The sequence below is a fragment of the Zosterops lateralis genome, assembly GCF_965231275.1.
Source record: "Zosterops lateralis genome assembly, chromosome: 1".
Lineage (NCBI taxonomy): Eukaryota > Metazoa > Chordata > Aves > Passeriformes > Zosteropidae > Zosterops > Zosterops lateralis.
Window position 1 is genome coordinate 105,656,120 of NC_139762.1, and position 17,018 is coordinate 105,673,137.

General features: G+C 41.5%; 1 protein-coding gene across 1 annotated transcript in view; it reads left to right on the plus strand.

The window, feature by feature from the left end:
- Window positions 1-17,018, plus strand: part of CABLES1 (Cdk5 and Abl enzyme substrate 1) — a gene marked incomplete at its 5' end in the record, with an annotated part of 70,883 nt that overhangs the window by 20,641 nt on the left and 33,224 nt on the right. Inside the window, 2 exons of the mRNA XM_083866903.1 lie at window positions 13,059-13,130; window positions 15,407-15,499. Coding sequence (XP_083723029.1) covers window positions 13,059-13,130; window positions 15,407-15,499 — 165 coding nt within the window. The remainder of the gene's footprint in view (window positions 1-13,058; window positions 13,131-15,406; window positions 15,500-17,018) is intronic.

Below are 17,018 nucleotides of genomic sequence, written 5' to 3' on the forward strand. Positions count from 1 at the left end.
CAAAATTGTTTGATGTAAGACAATGCCTGCAGTAAAAAAACAAGCTCTCTTTGTGGTTATCGAGGATTGAAATGGAGAATGACTAATTTGCTGTCTTGTTCCACTTACCTCTTCCACAGTAGTGAAATGAATGAAAGTCTTACCCTCATTTTTATGTGTGAGAGATCCCACTGTTGTGCAGATCTGTTACAGAGCGTCCACAAGTATGCATGGGCATGGAGATATACGTACATATAATAGAGACACGACCTGAAAATCTGTTAAGAGTTATCAGGCCCGATTTTTAAAATAGCAGTAAAATTAATTTCAAATCAGAAATCGTAGTAAGTATTGTACTAGGCTTACAGTTAAATAAAGATCTTGAAGGTAACTAACCAAATTCAAAGCCCCACTGTTGCAAATTGAATTACTTTTTGTGACATTCTAATTCATTTGCATTCCCAAAGCACGTTTCATTTCATCTTGGGTAAGTTGAGCTGCAGATAATATCCCAGAGGAGCACGGTTCTCATAGTCCTAACCTACATCCTTGCTCTGGCTGATTAATCTGTAAATCCTTCAAAATTTCTCTCCCCTGTTATTACATCAAAGCATGGCTGAGTAAAAAACATGTGAGTAGAATCCTGAAATGTGTTCCCATAGCATGAGAACGACTCTTTGTGTGTTTCATTAGGCAATACTTTGGGATTTTTTTATGGGGAAACAGACAGTTGGCTTTCTAAAGACTGAGATGTGTTCCTGGGTTAGTAAAAGAGAGCTGATGGTCTGGAAAAACTGCCTGGAGATGCTTTGTAAAAGTTGTCCTTGGTTCCTTGTGACCTTTCATCAACTTAATTCATTGCTAATGAGCTGCAAATTCATTGCAATTCGTTGCAGAGCTTTAAAATTGCCACTGAGTCAGATGACAAAGTGCCTTGTTTTATGTTATCAAGAAAAGTCCTCTGACTAAGGGGGACTAGGCAGTAATGCAACTGAAAAAAAGTCATAGACCCTTTGTCTCTAAAGGCTACTGGTGGAAGTGCAGAGATTTTGAGAAGAGAAAGGAAGGGGCAGACCAGAAAAACTAAAAGTTTCACATCCGCATAGGTTCTATCTGTGTGCCTGTTCACCCCAGGAAAATGGTAATGTGATTGATTTGTTCCACATAGATAGGCAGAGCCTTTAAAATCAATATATCCATTTCTGCATTGGCTTAGTGGTTTTTCTTCCTAAAGCCATTTAAAAAGTGCATGTATATAAATAAATTAAACACCAACAAGAAAAAACACACACCAAAAAAGGGTGTCCATCAAAGAAAAATTAAATATGTTTTTGCATTTGCAGTCATGGCATTTGCCATCCCAAGGTCTGCCTAAGGTTGTAGTTAGCATGACTACAGTTATAGCCACAACACTATTCTTCCAGACCCTGGAAATCACTCAAACTAAGTCATTTCAGACTAAGTCAGTGGACCACACCTCATCTTTGAAAGAACCAAGCACCACATCAGCTCAGGGTCCCATGCCAGGTGTTTTTCAGGTCTGGTGCTGTGATTTGCTCCTGTGCTTCCCAGATATTTGGAGACAAGAGACCTTGGGCAGGCAGCTTTGACTGCTGGGAAGATTTGGTAATGTTGAGTGTGCTTTATGCCCTTCTGAATGCTTTTTTAGTACAGCTGTTGACAGGGGGAGGTCCTTCATCACATGTGGGATTATGGAGGCCATCCCTGCGTCTCCTGAGCCTCAGAAGAGGAGGGAGATGCACTATAAAATTGCCTGTCCTGGGACTTTACATTAATTTTTGCCCCCACCTCCTGTGTGTATAAATGTCTGAAGTAATGTACAGGTTATATAAACCTACCATAGCTTAATGTTGTATTATTTGTGCTGAGAGAGCTTGGTAACTCTGGTCCTCCAGACTTCCTGTAAGGTCAGGGTGTGATTCCATTCTCAATTAATCATCTCTATCAGGAGATGGGTTTGCAATGAGTTAATTGTTGGTTATTTTGCTTTAATGATTGCTTTGTCTATTTATTTACTTATATGTTCTATAGACTAGATCAAATTGAGAGCTCAATACACATTTGAAGTGGATCACTGTGAATGTTGGGATTGGTCAGCCAACCTCTACCCTTCCTCATTGCATAATATGAATGCAGCATATCTTTTGGGTGTGCTGGCAAGACACTGAACAAGTCAGGAATCATCACTGAGGTTATTTGGTACAGCAGTCAGTGGTGCTTTAAGGAGGCTGCTTGCTCTTGCATCTGCCAGAGCTGCTGCCTCTGATCCTTCTGGCACAGCATGAGGAAACCAAGACTGGGGAATATGGAAAAAGTGAAATTTATGTCTTGTGCTGCATCCTAATATCAGTCTCCTAAACTGTTATTGGCCAGCTTTGTCACTATGAGATGCTATTTTATCATTCTGATAATATAACGTATCAGTAGACTCAGTCTAACAGAATGCTCTGGCAATTTTCCTCACTTTTGATGTGTTAATGAATCTGCTTTTAGAGTAAATTAGAATAAAATATTGCAGTTGGAAGGGACCCACAAGGATCATCTAGTCAAACTGCCTGACCACTTCAGAGCTGACCAAAAGTTAAAGCATGTTGTTAAAGGCATTGTCCAAATTTCTTGAAGTTTTTTGGTGGTTTTCTCCCCCCAGAAAATTGATTGAAAACTGATACCTCGTTGCTGCGTATTTCCTAGCCAGCCAACTTATTGGCACCCATAGAAATTCAGTTCTCCAATAATTACATAATTTACTACGTAGGAGATTGCTCAGTTCACATTTTATAACCCAGCACTGTGACAGTATGTGGAGAATATAAGGAAATAAAAGGCCATAAATTTGAGAACCTTTCAAGTCTGTATAGCCAGCTGTTTGTGGGGTGGCAGAACAGCATGTGTTCCCTGAACGAGTGGGGATGGTGCCCCAGAAAGAGGCTGTTTACAGCAGAGAGTGAGGGGAGTACTTTCTAGCCTCTGGCCTCTGCCAGTTGCCATGTGTGCTCTTGGGGGCATATTGATCCTGGGAAAGGCAGTTCCTCAGCCTGCAGATGTAGGCTGCATTTGCCAAGTCAATGAAATGTTCATTAGGGTGACTGCTGGGTACTCTCTGTTGGGAAAACAGGTGGGGAGACTTCTTGGCCAGCTTCTCTAAATGTAGGACACGACTGTACAGACCCACCGTACCTTAAAAGAGAGCGATGATACAGCTACACAACCAAATGTTACCAGTGTTACGAGAATTCCTGAAATACTTCCTTGCTGGAAGCAGGGGGAAGCAAGAGTTCCTTGTGGAGATCCAATCTCTTAAATGTCACCTTTTAAACCACCATTAGTCTTTGTGCACCTGTGATAGGCTGAACCATGGTGTTCAGTCTGTAGCTGGTCTTTCACCATGCAGAACTGAATGTTCACAATGGAGTAAACTGGTTTTCAAAAGCATTTAAATTTTTATTAGAGTTCTGTACCAGGAGAGAGTAACTTCAAACTGGGAATGAGCCAATTGTCATAAGCCATGCTGAGCAAAGGAGCTCAACAGAGAGAGAAGAAAATGATCCAACCCTCTGTTCCCAGGAGAAACCCAGTGGCCAAGTAACAGGAAGATGCTGTGCCCAGTCATGATGGCAGGGATGGGGGAAAAAGGAGGATGCTTGCTTTTCCCAGAGTGAAAAATGCTGAGTGGCTCCAATGAGTGGCTCTAGGATCTGTCCCAAATGAGACAAGCAGGGAAGAACTGAGCTCTTCCCCTGCAAGACTCAGGTCCACAAGCCCATTGGTACGTTGAAGCAGTTCTACTGGACAGTAAGGATCTGCCTTTACCCTAATAATGGATCTTGTGGTACTGTGTTTGGAACGTGTCTCCTGTATTGCAAGTATGTTTCTTAGTAAATCATAAGCAAATGCAATACTTTAAATAAATACATATTTTTGAACTCAAAGGCCTTTGGCATTGAAACTGACTGTGCATGAACTAACAAGTAACAAGGCATTAATTCCTGTCGATGCAATAATCTTTAAAATTATGGCACTGGACTGTCTTACCTTATCATAGATATCAAAAAGTTAGGATGTCTAAGCTGTCCAATATGATAGCTGATCTCTGAACAATATGCATGGGCTTGGTCTTCAGCAATGAATGGCCAGGGAAAGCAGAGCACTGACTCTGGGGTATGTAATGAGATGCTGGGAAAAGTGCCTGATCCCAAGGGTATGTGTAGCGGGTGTAGCCAGAACTAAACGCAAAGTACGCACCAGTAAATGCTCAGATTTCTCAGATTTCCACCACCTGTGCCAGCATTTGTATCTCATGCCCAAAATGCCTCATGCTAATAAGCTTTCTCCTATTTGTTTATTCTTTGTGCCCTGCTCACACAGGGGGCTTTTCTTCCTCTGCCAAGAGCTCTATCCAGACCATTCAGTGTCTAGGATATAGTATTTTAGCAGTGCAATTAATTGTATGTTCGGATCTCTTAGTCTAAGAATATTAAGATGTGGGATTGTGGAATACGTTTTCCCAGATAGCACATGTGTGTCTGGAAGCAAGACAGGGATATGAGGTTGGGCTCTAAAAAGCACTTCAAATGAAAAAAAAAAGGCTGGAGTTTTAATTGCATGGTTATGTATGCAGGCTAGAATTAAAGTGTTTTTTTCAGACGACTTAATAGTGCATGTCTGTGTTTCCATATGTTCTGGTATCTACTGCATATAGCTTTGACTTCCAAGTGAGTTTCTTAGTTAATTACAGGACTTTGGGTGTTGTGGAATACAACATATTGTGATTTGATACTTTAGAGACTTGCATGCATTCTTGGCAGCGTGTGATTTCTTAAATACTTGGTTTAAATGTTGATGCTTCATTTCCCTGGGATGTGATGTTTAAGGGGAAACACTACTTTTGGACAGAACTAAATATTCATTGTTTTGCAATGCACAGAGTTTTGTCAGGGATGAATGATACATGAAGAATCTGTTAGATTCATGTTAATCTAACGAAAGCTATTAGGGTGTGGGTTTTACTGTGACAAAAAGACATAAAGATGGACAGTTTTTATGTTCTTTATAGTGCTATTGTATCTGTTTTGGCAAGCCGTGCTTGTTTTCATAAGGTCAGATGATTAATCTTGTTGTTTGCTTCTTTCCCAGTTTTGAGTGTCTCTAATTAAGCTGATGCCCATTGATGTCTTACCGTGATAATGTGTGTTAGGTTAAGAGGTAATGGTTCTTCTGAAAAATATAGCTGTGGAAGTGTTCAGGCATACTGAGAATAAATCGCTGCACAGAAGCCTTCTGAAGGCTATCACACTGCTGCAGAGTCAGTAAAATGAAGACAGTGAATCTGTAAATCACTGGTTAAAGGTAATAGGATGTAGATTTTTGGCACTTCAGCATCTGTGAGAGCTCTGCTGTCTTTAAATGAATCTTACTGAATTGTGGCTGTAGCTCCTCATTATGGCTTGGGCAGAGCCAACAGTATGAGGACTGGGTGCAGAGGCAGCTTCCTGCAGAGGGAAGATAGCATTATTGAATCATGGAATTGTCCAGATTGACCTTTAAGTTCATTGTGTCCAACCATTAACAAGCACTGCTAAATCCACTACTAAACCATGATGGTAGGTTTGAACCAAGATATATCTTTGGAGAATTAGGAATCCTGCTGGGGAAGGTGAAAATTAAATGTTCTTCAAGTTAACAACATGTGGTAATTGTTCTTCTCTTCTCCCTAGACTAAACCTGGGAGTTTCTTTTCCTTCACTAGAGATTTCTTGAAATTATGTCCTCTAGAAAGACTGATAGTGCAAGTTAAATTGTGTATGATGCTTAAAAAGCCCAAAAGTCAAAAAATCCTGTTCTACCATCCTTCTGTTTTTCTACACAGTTGCATGTACACATTCACACTATACAAATGCTTTGTCAATGAACAGCTTGCTACTCAGCACTTGTAGTGAGAGTTCCTTATCTCTTTGGAGTGCTAGTAATCTTGATTTTATATTTGATTTACCCAGACAATCGCTCTGGGGCATTGGGGCAGGGCTGTGCTAGAATTTTGTGTGCTATTTGAAGGATCACATGTGTAAAGCCACATAACAATATGTGAACAGAGCGTTGTGTTGCATTGTGAAAGGTCAGTGGGATACTTCAGTATTGTTGTGTTTATTTTTGTCATTGTTTCTTAACTTCTTGCCTTGTCCATACTTAATTCTTACTTACATCCCGTCCTTATTTAATTCTTACTTACATCCTATCTCTGGGATGGCAATGTAAGTGTTTTTCATGTTGAGATGTTACATGCAGACAGGTCAGGAGGCAGCAGTTCAAGTACTGTGTATTTCGGAGTTTCCACCTTGGATATTGTAGGAGGATGAGGCTTGGAGAAGGAGTTGGATGACCATATAGGTGAGATACTGAGTGCAGGGGGTACCCCTGGTTTAGGAGGAGTGTATAGATAGCACAGAACCATGTTCATGCCATAGCTCTCCTGTCATTTCTTTGTTTCTGTCCATCTTCCTGCTTATGCCCAAAAGGTTGATGGAGACTGTGGAGACATTAGGCATGCCATTATTCTCCTAGTTATCACTAGATTTGAAGGTCTGTCTCTTTGCAGTGCATATCCCAAGAAAGCAGGTTGTTGAGAGTCCTTCCAACTCAGGATCTTTGCTTCAAAGACTTTCTTCACAGCCCATTGCAGAAAGCTGTGGTCTTAGACTGTGCAGGCATCCTGCCTGCACATAGGTGACAGCTAAACGGAGGGCTCTCAGTATGTTCTCTGTGTGTTTGGGTTGGGCTGCTGGATTAACAGAATAACCCATTTTCAGCATGTGCCAGATGCTTTTAACTTCTGTTGTGGGCAGCCTGGACAATACACTGAGCAGTGTGGAAGTCCTAAATGGAGTTTGATGTTCTTTGCAGATAATGGCTCTGCCTGCATAATTATGATAGCAGACAATTAAAAACGGCTCTATATCGCTTCGGGTAGCTCCTGGAAATTCTATTTCCCTTAATAATTTTCAATAGTCTCAGGGTTTGTTTTTCCTGTGTTTGTCTTCCTGTAATATTGGCAAAAGATAGGACGAAAATGAGCTGGGACATAAGAATCCCAGTAAAAACTTCAGAGGGAGGGTGAGAGGTGACTCATTAGCGGGTCTTTCATCTGGGTTCATGCTGGGGCATGAAGTCAGGGGTCAGGAAGTGAATGGGGATTCGTTCACAGCTGATGTCTTGTATAATATTTCAGAAGAGTGTATTAATTGTTGCAGCTTAGCCTGGGAGTCTGGGCAGAGGCATTCAGCCGGCAGGCTGAGGAGGAGTTGGAGAGAAGTGGCATTTACGTTTCTCTGAAGTGGCAAAGGGGCTGGAGCTGCTGGGGACAGGACATGGCCTCTGTCTGGCAGCTCTGCTTATACCTACTCCCCAGGCCTCGGAGTGGGGAAAGAGCCAGCAGCTTCACTTCTGTTCATACCCAAATCCAACTCTCAAGCAGTTAGGGAAGAGAATGGCAAATGATAACTTACTCAAAACTCAGACTAGCCTGCAAGATATGTTTGTAGCCATAATATTGTAATATATAATATGCATAGATAAGTATATATTTGTTTGTTTATTTTTAGTGTTGTTTTTGTTTGTTTTTTTTTTTTTTCATTCTACTACATGGAAGCCTTAGCTCTTAGATCTCACTGAATAGTTTCCTTGTTTTGCTTTTACTGTTCAAGCTATTTTGGTGCTGGAAGGAACAATATGAAGAAAAAAAAAAAAAAAAAAAAAAAAAAAAAAAGGTGATACTTTGCCTGGATTGACCTGTGGGAACTGCAGGTCCCAGAGTATGTTCTGGTAGCTTCCCAGGGAGTGCTTGCAAAGGACAGGTTGGCTTTTGAGCAAGACCTCTTTGAGTCTGGAGCTGGAATCTTTCAGGGGGTGGATGGATGCAGAGGGAGAGACCTTCACTTAAACTTCTAGGCAGGCCCTGAGGTATCCTTACAGGTATCCTGATCTCATTCCCAGTCACTGTAAGTTTTATAGTTACTTTCTTTCCACTCCCCTTCTGCACCTATCCAGGGTAGTGTTTCTGTATGTAGGGTACATCTTTCGTAATGAAGGCACAGTGGAAATAAAGAATCCAGCGTTTTCAAAGTGTCAAGAAGTCCTGTGCTTTTCTGATGCTTCCAAGCCACATTATTATAAACACGGCTTTGATCAGAAGGTAATAGCGGCAGAGGTTTGCCCATTTTGCTCGGCCACCTGAAGGGAAGAGGTAGCCCAGTGGACATGGGAACTGCCAGCATTCTTCAGTTCTGGAAACGTCTTTGTCCTCCCAAGTTCTCCCATCAGAGATAATGCAGCCAGCAGGTGTTCAGATGATTAACACTTGTGTGTCCCATGTCACTGCATCTCTGAAGAGATGCAGTTGTTCCAGACAACATGAAGAAGCTTGTTCTGAAAGGGTGTTTTTTGTTCTGGGAGCCAGAGCACCCATGCTGCTGGCTTCAGCTGTTACAGGTTTGTAATCCTAACAGAAGCAGGGGGAAAATTGCACCCCCAACTTTCACAGAAATGACTTGTATTTAAAATGCAGCTTTTTCTTCCTGATTTTGTAGCTGTGCTAGAAAGTCATTACACATGGATTTATTTTTCCTTTTCTCTTGGATTATCATTGGCTTCCTTCCTTCCTTCCTTCCTGGATGAATTTATCCAGTGTTCTGATTGCAGCTCCTTCTTTTTTTTTTTTTTTTTTTTTTTTTTTTTTTTTTTTTTTTTTTTGTTTTAATCACCTCCTGTCTATGTGGCTTAAGATTTTGTGTGTTTAACATAACCGAGCTGAGTATTTTGCAGCAGCTGAGAGCAAAGATAATATTCCACTGATTGATGGAGTGGTTATAGTGAATATATTTGCAGTCTACTTGTTTTGGCTATTTGTTGTTTTGGTTACAGACCTGCCTTATTTTACTTTTCCTTGTATTTAGTTCCTTTTCTTTTTCATTGTATTTTATTTCATTTTTGCAACTGAGCCCTGTGTTAATCTGACTTTGGAGAGGAGAAACGAAGACAACATTTTAGCTTTTTAAGCAACTTCCACAGAGATTCAGACAGCTGGTCAAAGATAAATCCAGTATGCAGGCAGGGTCATGAGTATCTTAGAAAACAGCCATTTAAAATACCATGGCATCAAATGTCTCTTTAGTTTCTTTCTTTGGTCTGCACTTGGAATCTGATTGCAGAGTATTGGTTATTTCTGGGCACATGCACAGGGAACCAACAGCACAGAAACGGACAAAAAATATTTTAGGTAGGTGTTTAAGGGAGAGTGATATTACATGGTTTTTAAACAAAACAAGTCTGTAAGTTGCATGAGACTGTGGCCATTGCCCTATAGAGGCTGATCATTAGAACAAGGAGGTCATCCTCTTTCCAGTGCTGAACTGCCTTTTTCTGTGTGCATTGGCTGTGAGGAGTGAGGGTGACTTTGGTATACCTAGAATGTGGTGATTAAACTAGGAGGAATTTTGTAAGGTTTTCTGTGGACTAGCAGAAATTAACATTTTTATTGAAACATCTTTTCTGGTTCTTAAGGGCAATTATATTTTTGTGTGTTAGTTGACTGACATTTGCTCTATAAAAGTTTTAAAGCATTTTATATTGAAATTGCATCTGCTTAGAGACTTATCCCAAAGCCTGAATGCTGTGTGAGTCACATAGTGCTGTTTTGTTTTGTTCTGTTCTGCATATATTCTTCCTCCACAATAGAACAATTTTCCCATAATTATTATTGAAATAGGGCATTTTTAAATACAAAATAGGTATCAACACAGCTTTACATCAGAATGATGGTGATATGTGATATAAAACAGTTTGGGTTATTTCAGTGCCAGTGTCTACATATACCAGCTGCTATAGCATGTTAATCAATTTTTGAAAAATAACCCTTTTAGGAGTTGTATAGACAAACCCTGGCTGCTTGCCTGAAGAGAGAGAGATGATTAATTTAAATACTAAAACACCAGTTGAGGTGATTAATTCTTAATGAAGTCAATGAAAAACTGATTTTTCTTGTATTCCCAAGAAAATCCTTTCAAAAGCTTTGCCTTTCCAAAATTGTTTTTTATCCCATGTGTGTGGCACAGGATGTGACTTTGTTCACAGCAGGTAGGTTCATTAGTTGGCATTTCTAGTCTAATATCCAGCTGTGGAAAGCTTATAAAATACTGGTATTTAGGTCATCTTAATTAGGCCTTGAAATAAAGATTTAAGATAAAGTGGAATAATTGCACATCCTTCATTACAGCTGAGCTTCTTCAGTGAAAAGAAGGTGTGATTCCTGGACAGTATGAACTGATTTCAACAGAGTTATTCCTAATCCACCTCTCTGGTACTCCTTCGACGGTGCTGGGAGTTGAAGTGATTAAAACTAATAATTCTTGGGAGAGGTGAAAGATGTGTCAGTTTTCAGCTGGGTTGTGGGCTGGGCTGTCTATACTTGCTCTCACTGCTACCTGTGCCAGTACCTTTCATGTGTGTTTTCTTCCTCTCTTCCTGGATGGATTTATCCAGAGTTATGCTTGTATTATGCCCCAATTGAGAGGGAGCTCAGGTGTCAGTGCTCTTCTCAAGCCTGGGTGAACAAAGAGCTTCCCCACTCCTTTGTGCCAACTCACTTGGCATGTAAGGTACCCAAAATCAGCAGTGGTGAAAATCTATGTGAGGTCTTTCATGCTGGGAGGTGTGGCAGTGATTCCCATCCAGCCTATATTGCATTTGAGGTTAGCAAGCAAAAAACAGGAGGCAGCATCCATGGTGCTGGGTTTAAGAAATTGAGACCAGTGAGGGAAGCCAGAAGACTCCAGCAGGCCACTGGATGAGCAGCTGGTGAAATGCAGTTGTGTGTGTTCTTGGCACCCAGCACATCTGTCTTCGTGGCAGATGCAAGTGTAGGATCTTCAAACCCCAGTCTGACAAACTATGGGCAATGAAGTTGAGGATGGTGCATTACTTCGGGCAAGGAGACTCTTGGAAAAAGGCTTCAGTGGCAGCTGGAATATGCACCTGGTGCTGTTCAAGCACCTGGCACCTACAGGAGATACAGCGTGACTAATTTGATAAATTTAATATAAAGAAGGTGGCAAGGTTGTACCATTGCTTATCTCTCTTTGACTAACAACATGCCAAGTATGTCTTTTGGTGTTGTAACACCACAAGATGGGAGCGTGCCATTATTTGTGTTATTAAGCTAATGATGTATAAAGAAGTATTAAAAAGCCAACAGCTGTCATCTTCCACATCATCTACCAGTGGGGCTAGTAGTTGAAACTTCCAGCTTTTGCTTATGGATCAGTGAAACTAGAAAAGGAGGAGCTCCTCCTGATCTGAATTTCTCCCAATAAGAGCATTCCTGTGTCCTCTCTAATTACAGATGGAGTCATGGGAGCACCCATGGGTGCAGGAGGCAGGTGTTTGGCCTCTTCTTTGTCTATGCCAGCACATCCTAAAATGCAGACTTTTTTTTTTTTAGCATTTTGAAGGTGTATCCTATCTTGCACCAGATCTTCTAAAATCCTAGTTTAGACAAAGCCTGAGGGGATTTAGGTTTGCATATTTTTCCTAAGAGGATTATGCTTCACACTTAGTTGATCTATAAATCGTTTGAAGGGTTTTCTGTGATTTTCTAAGGACAAAAAAAGCTGCGTGCACAAATTGTCATGAAATGCATTGTCTGTGGGTCGGTGATAGAAATTTGGTGTTTGAATTAATAACAAATGGAATCACTGAACCTCAGGGTTATTTTGAACTGAGAAACATTTTGATAATCAGATTTGCAGCACGGCTGCAGGAGCAGTTGTAACAGCACAACTGGAGGGGCAAGGGAATTGCAGGAAGGATTAGAAATTGCTTACGCTGGCATCAGAGAAAACAATTTATTGTGAAAATACAGCCCAGAAATAAATTAATGAGCACCTTTCCAAGCATATAGGAGTGCTCATTACGTTCTTGAAACTTTGCTTGCAAATCAAGGGAGTAAGGCAGCTCAGTGGGAATTGGGCAAGAAATAGTCATAGTCTTTGAAGACTTTTATCATTTATACTCATGAAGTCACTGGCGAGGTGCTCTGTGCCTCACCCTGGGGATGGATGAGTGCTGGCATAGCTCCTGCCAGCCGGGTGCAGGGGCACAGTGCCACGGCTCTGCTGGCTGTTGCAGCTGTTTTGACGCCCATCGACGACAGAGTGGTTTCAATGATTGCCGGCTTATTTTCTCTTTGTGTGCCTGTGGGTGGGCTGTGTCTTGCACATTCATTTATGGTATTTATGGTGGTTTTTTGGAGGGTTGGATGCAGTACTTGTTTTGCACTGCTGTCAGGGTGTTTGGAGGTTGTGCAGTAGCTATGGCTACTTCCCTGCCTGCTAGAACAGCCAGAGTACTTGTAATGCTAAGATTTCCATAATTACTTCTTTGAAGGTGGAGGAAAGATGTGACATAGGAAAATGGTTTAAAACAGCTTAGCTCACCTGTGCTGCTCATGGGGATGGTCAGAGCTTCTGTTTAAACTGCTGCTTTATGACCGGTGTTGCTGGCACTATCATCTTTCATCTCACTTCAGACACTCCTCACAGGAGGGAAGAGATGGACATCATGGAGAAACAAGTGGCACTTGCTTGGTAGAAAGTGCAGGGGGCAAAGAGAAGTGTCCCCTGTGGCAGCGTGAAGGACAGGCAGTCTCTGTGGATCTATGTCTGCATTATTTTGTCAAAGCTCTGTACTTGTAGCATTGCCAGCTCTACTGCAGCACATGTGGGACTGTGTTAGATGGGTGTTAAACCCTTGAAGGAAGGGGAGCACAACTGAGGAGGAGCTGTTGCAAAGCTGCAACTTTGGCTTTGGTGTAGCAGCTTGTATGGAGTAAGCTTGCTTTTGGGTGGAATCAAATAGATTAAGATAAGCAGAACAGAACAAAGTTTATTAATATCCAAAGGTATAGCTTGGGTAGTGAAGGGCATTTTCTGATCTTTGCTGAATAACAGCGCTGAAGACTTTCTTGTGCCCTCTAATCAGCAGTGATGTTTTGTGTTCTGCTTTCTCTGCAGGCGTCGGCTGATCTCCCAGCGATCTTCTCTGGAGACTCTGGAGGACATCGAGGAAAATGCCCCACTGCGGAGGTCATTTCATTTACTCTCTCCCTGGTTTCTTGTTTGTAAAGCACGTATGTGGGCAGGCTTGCTCTCCCTTCTCATGTTGAAAAGCAGCTGGGTCTATTAAGATGTCTATTAACATTAAGATGTTGTTCATAGTGAGTAAAAGTGTTGAAACTTCACACACCCTGCGAGGTGGTGGCTGATGTGAATTGCATGTTCCCTGGCAATTTAGGTCATTAAGCAAAAAGGCAGTATTTAGACAAAATGTCAGGAATCAAAATGCCAGATTTGATTAATAGAAAAGTTTAGTTGTCACCAAAATGAATGACTAGCCCCTAGTCAGTAGTACCCTAACATCTGTGGTACATTTAAAAAATGTATACAGATGGTTTAATACAGTAAGGTTTTGAAGGCTAATGTTGTTAATGAATATCCACTGTTTATTCTCTCAGCACATGCAAGCTTATTTTGGTTACCAGCATTACTGTCTGTGCATTGGCTGGTAGGTTTGTGACTACCACCCCACTAATAAATCTGCTCCCATCCTCATTATATTGGCAGCTTCAGTGCGGTTTGATTTGTGCATCTGGGAGACCACAGCTTCCTTCTCTGAGGACCACAGTAATTAGTCGCTAGGCAGTCCTCTGGGGTGATGGAAAATGGAGCAACTGCTTAACAGTTCAGAAACTGGCTGGTCAGTAATCTGACCAGTGCATGGAATGCTTCCAGGTCAGCTGTTGGGCAAGAGGGCAGCCTAAGTTTGACTGCCTCTTTATCTTAGGACCTGTAACTCAGCTGTTATGCATTGGTGTTTAGCCTATAGCCTTGTTTATCCACATGCAGATTAGCTGTCTCTCCCTACCTCAAAGCAAAGAATAGCAGAGGCTGTACCAATTGGCGTATTACCAAAGCTTGATTATTTTTACAAAGCTCACTGTTGCAAGCTTACCAGCATGTTATGAAGTGTTCCCATAAGTGATTCAAACATGTATAATTGGTAAAAGATATAAACAAAGTATAGTTTGCCAGGCAGTATTTTTACTTGCTAATTTGCAGAATGGGTGGTGGAATGTCTCTCTTGGTGCCATTTTCCTGTGAAGAAGCTAACAAGGCTAATTGCAATCAGAGGGTGAGGGAATCTCAAGGCCTTTACTAGCAGGAGAAAGGCAGAGATGGCAGTGATGAGGTGCCCCTCTTGGGGTGTGTCCGTGCAGCACAATGGTATTTGGGTAGAGTGGTAGGGACTGACACTGTGGTCTGGGGTTTCAGGCTAACATGACCTCCTGGGCTTGAGAAGCCGCTGAACTCTGCCTGTGCAGCAGAGAGGATGGTAAAGATAGGGTAGGGAAGCTTAGCATTGAGGGGCTGTGCTGGTCCTGTGCCCTTGCAGAGGATGCTGTCCCATAGGTGCCACGGAGGATGCAGCAGCCACGGTCCTGCCCTGGCTGTGCTGTGAGCACGGGATTCATCCCCAGTGCCTGCAAGCTCTGCCTTGCCTCAACACAGCCTGAGATGAGACAGAGAACACTTTCACAGACACTGTGGTTTCAGCTGATCAGAAAGAGCATGGGTGGAAGGCGAGGGGAGGATATTGCTGTTTGTCTCATCTCTCTCCTCCCTCTGGCAATTTCTTTCCATAATGCAATTTATAAAGTGCATTCATATGTAAAATAGATTTAAGACTTAATGTTTTGAAGAACGATTATTTTTTTTTCCTGGGGTAGTTTATTTTCTTTTCAGTTGTTTCGTATACTGTCAGGAATGTGAAAAGTAATATTTAGAATTAAAATCAAACAGGAATTATCCTTATAAATAGGAGATTTTAAATCTTTCTAAAATTAAAACAAGCAAGAACTTCCCTTAATGGCTCCTTAATCAATAGCTGAGGAGCATACAAATGCGTGGGTGGGTGTTGGTGCGAATGGGGAAAATTGCATGTTTACTAGGTTTTAGTTCGGTTTAATTTCTTTTTCTTCTGAAAGCTTGGGCTGTCATGACAGATTACAGGAAGTTTTACTTTGCTGAGTTTTTTTTATGGCTTTTTTTTTTTTTTTTTGTCATGAAGGGAGGGGGATGTTGCCTTTTCTTATTATTATTTTAAATATTTTTTTTTGTTTGAGCTGTCATGTTTCCAGACTTATTGTCTTTATTGTTCTTGCTGATTCCTAGCACAGGGTGACTTGAATCATTTGTCTCGTCTTTCCTTCCTGCTTTTGTGCAGACTTCTTGGCGGTACAGCAGGGAACTGAGAACTTTTTTTTCTTCTCCCTCCCCTCCCTTGCAACTGATTTATTTTTCAGATGTCGGACACTCTCAGGATCACCCAGACCAAAGAACTTTAAGAAGGTTCATTTTATCAAGAACATGCGGCAACACGATACCAGAAACGGCAGGTACTGTGCATGCAAAGGCTGCCTCTGCAGAGGCAATTCATGGGATGTGAGGGAAGGGGCAGGATCAGCATGCCCCTGCAAGAGCACAGCCATTGCCACTCACCACGTATCTCCTAATATGTGTCTTTAAAATAATCTGTGAGGGTGCAGGCTGCAGTGCATGCTCTGTCCCCCAGAGAGGTACGTGTCAATGGAAGAGCTAGCCCATAGATTTTAAGACATGTGTCTCATTCATACAAATACCTGCATAAAAGGAAAATCTGTGATGGTGTTGGAGTAAACTAGGCATAATCTGGGTGCATTTCTTCAAGTGTGAGAGAGGCACACAGCTGAACCTGCCTAGACCAAGTTTAGCAATGGTTCAAGGATACTGCCAACATCTATTAGTGGGTATGGCATGCTGGTAAATGCACAGGAAGGGGTGGTTGTGGCAAGATGAGGCATGGGATCCTGGTTTCCATGGCAGATGTAGGCAGAGAGGCTTCCAGGGCTTGTGTGAGAGGTGCACCTGTGTCTGCAGCATGCCCTGAACTGGGATGTGTTGCAGGTTACAGCCACAGGCACTGGTGGGACCCATACAGCAGCCATTGGCTGAGACCTGGCTTACTTCCAGGGCACGGTATTCCCATTAGCTGAAGGTGTATCAATCAGCAAAATGGGTTCTCTATTGTGATAGCATCCAGCTCAGAAGTGAAACTGCATCCTCCCTGCTTGTAAAGAACATATCTGTCCTCTCTGATTTTTCCAATGACAATTTCTCATGTGCCTTATGATCTTTTATTCTTGTTCTTCCAAATCAGAGTGGGTTTGAACTAGGCCACCTGAATAGGCTAAGCTATCCCAGTGAGAATTGACCTTTGCACATGCCTGTTCTCGTAAAACTGCCATGACTGAGAACCATGGATGACTCTGATGAACTGATTTGTGCCTGTAGCCTTTGATTTCTGTCAGACGTGGAACCACGTCAGTAGAAATTCTAACATTGCATTGAACCAGAGGTTTTATGAATTGAATTCTGATAGGTGTTACTTGGCTCAAGAAAAGTTTTCTTCACTGTTATTCTCACACATACCATTGAATGCAGTGAAAGGCAGTAATCAACATAAATGTTGTACAAGGTGGTCCTAAGAGATTTTAGAAACAGCTTTTAGACTCAGCTTTTGTATCAAACAGACACATGCAGAACTGTTGACTTGACTATTGTCTGACTAGCCGCTGATTATTGTCTTTATAACAAATACATGTGGAATCGAACACTGAAAAGCAGCCTTTTAATTTTAGTGCATTTTGTACGTAAGTAGATATATGCTCTGGGAATTTCTTACAGCAAAATATACTTACAAGGTTTTATACAAATTCCACAGAGAACAGTTTCTGGGATGTGTATATAAAATCTAGGCATAAACTTGATAGAAATAATACTGGCAAAAGAATGAATAAATATTTGATTTGTAAACTCCTTTCTCCATGTTTTGCAAAGAAGTATTTGTAGCATATATGCAACATTCTACCTTAATTC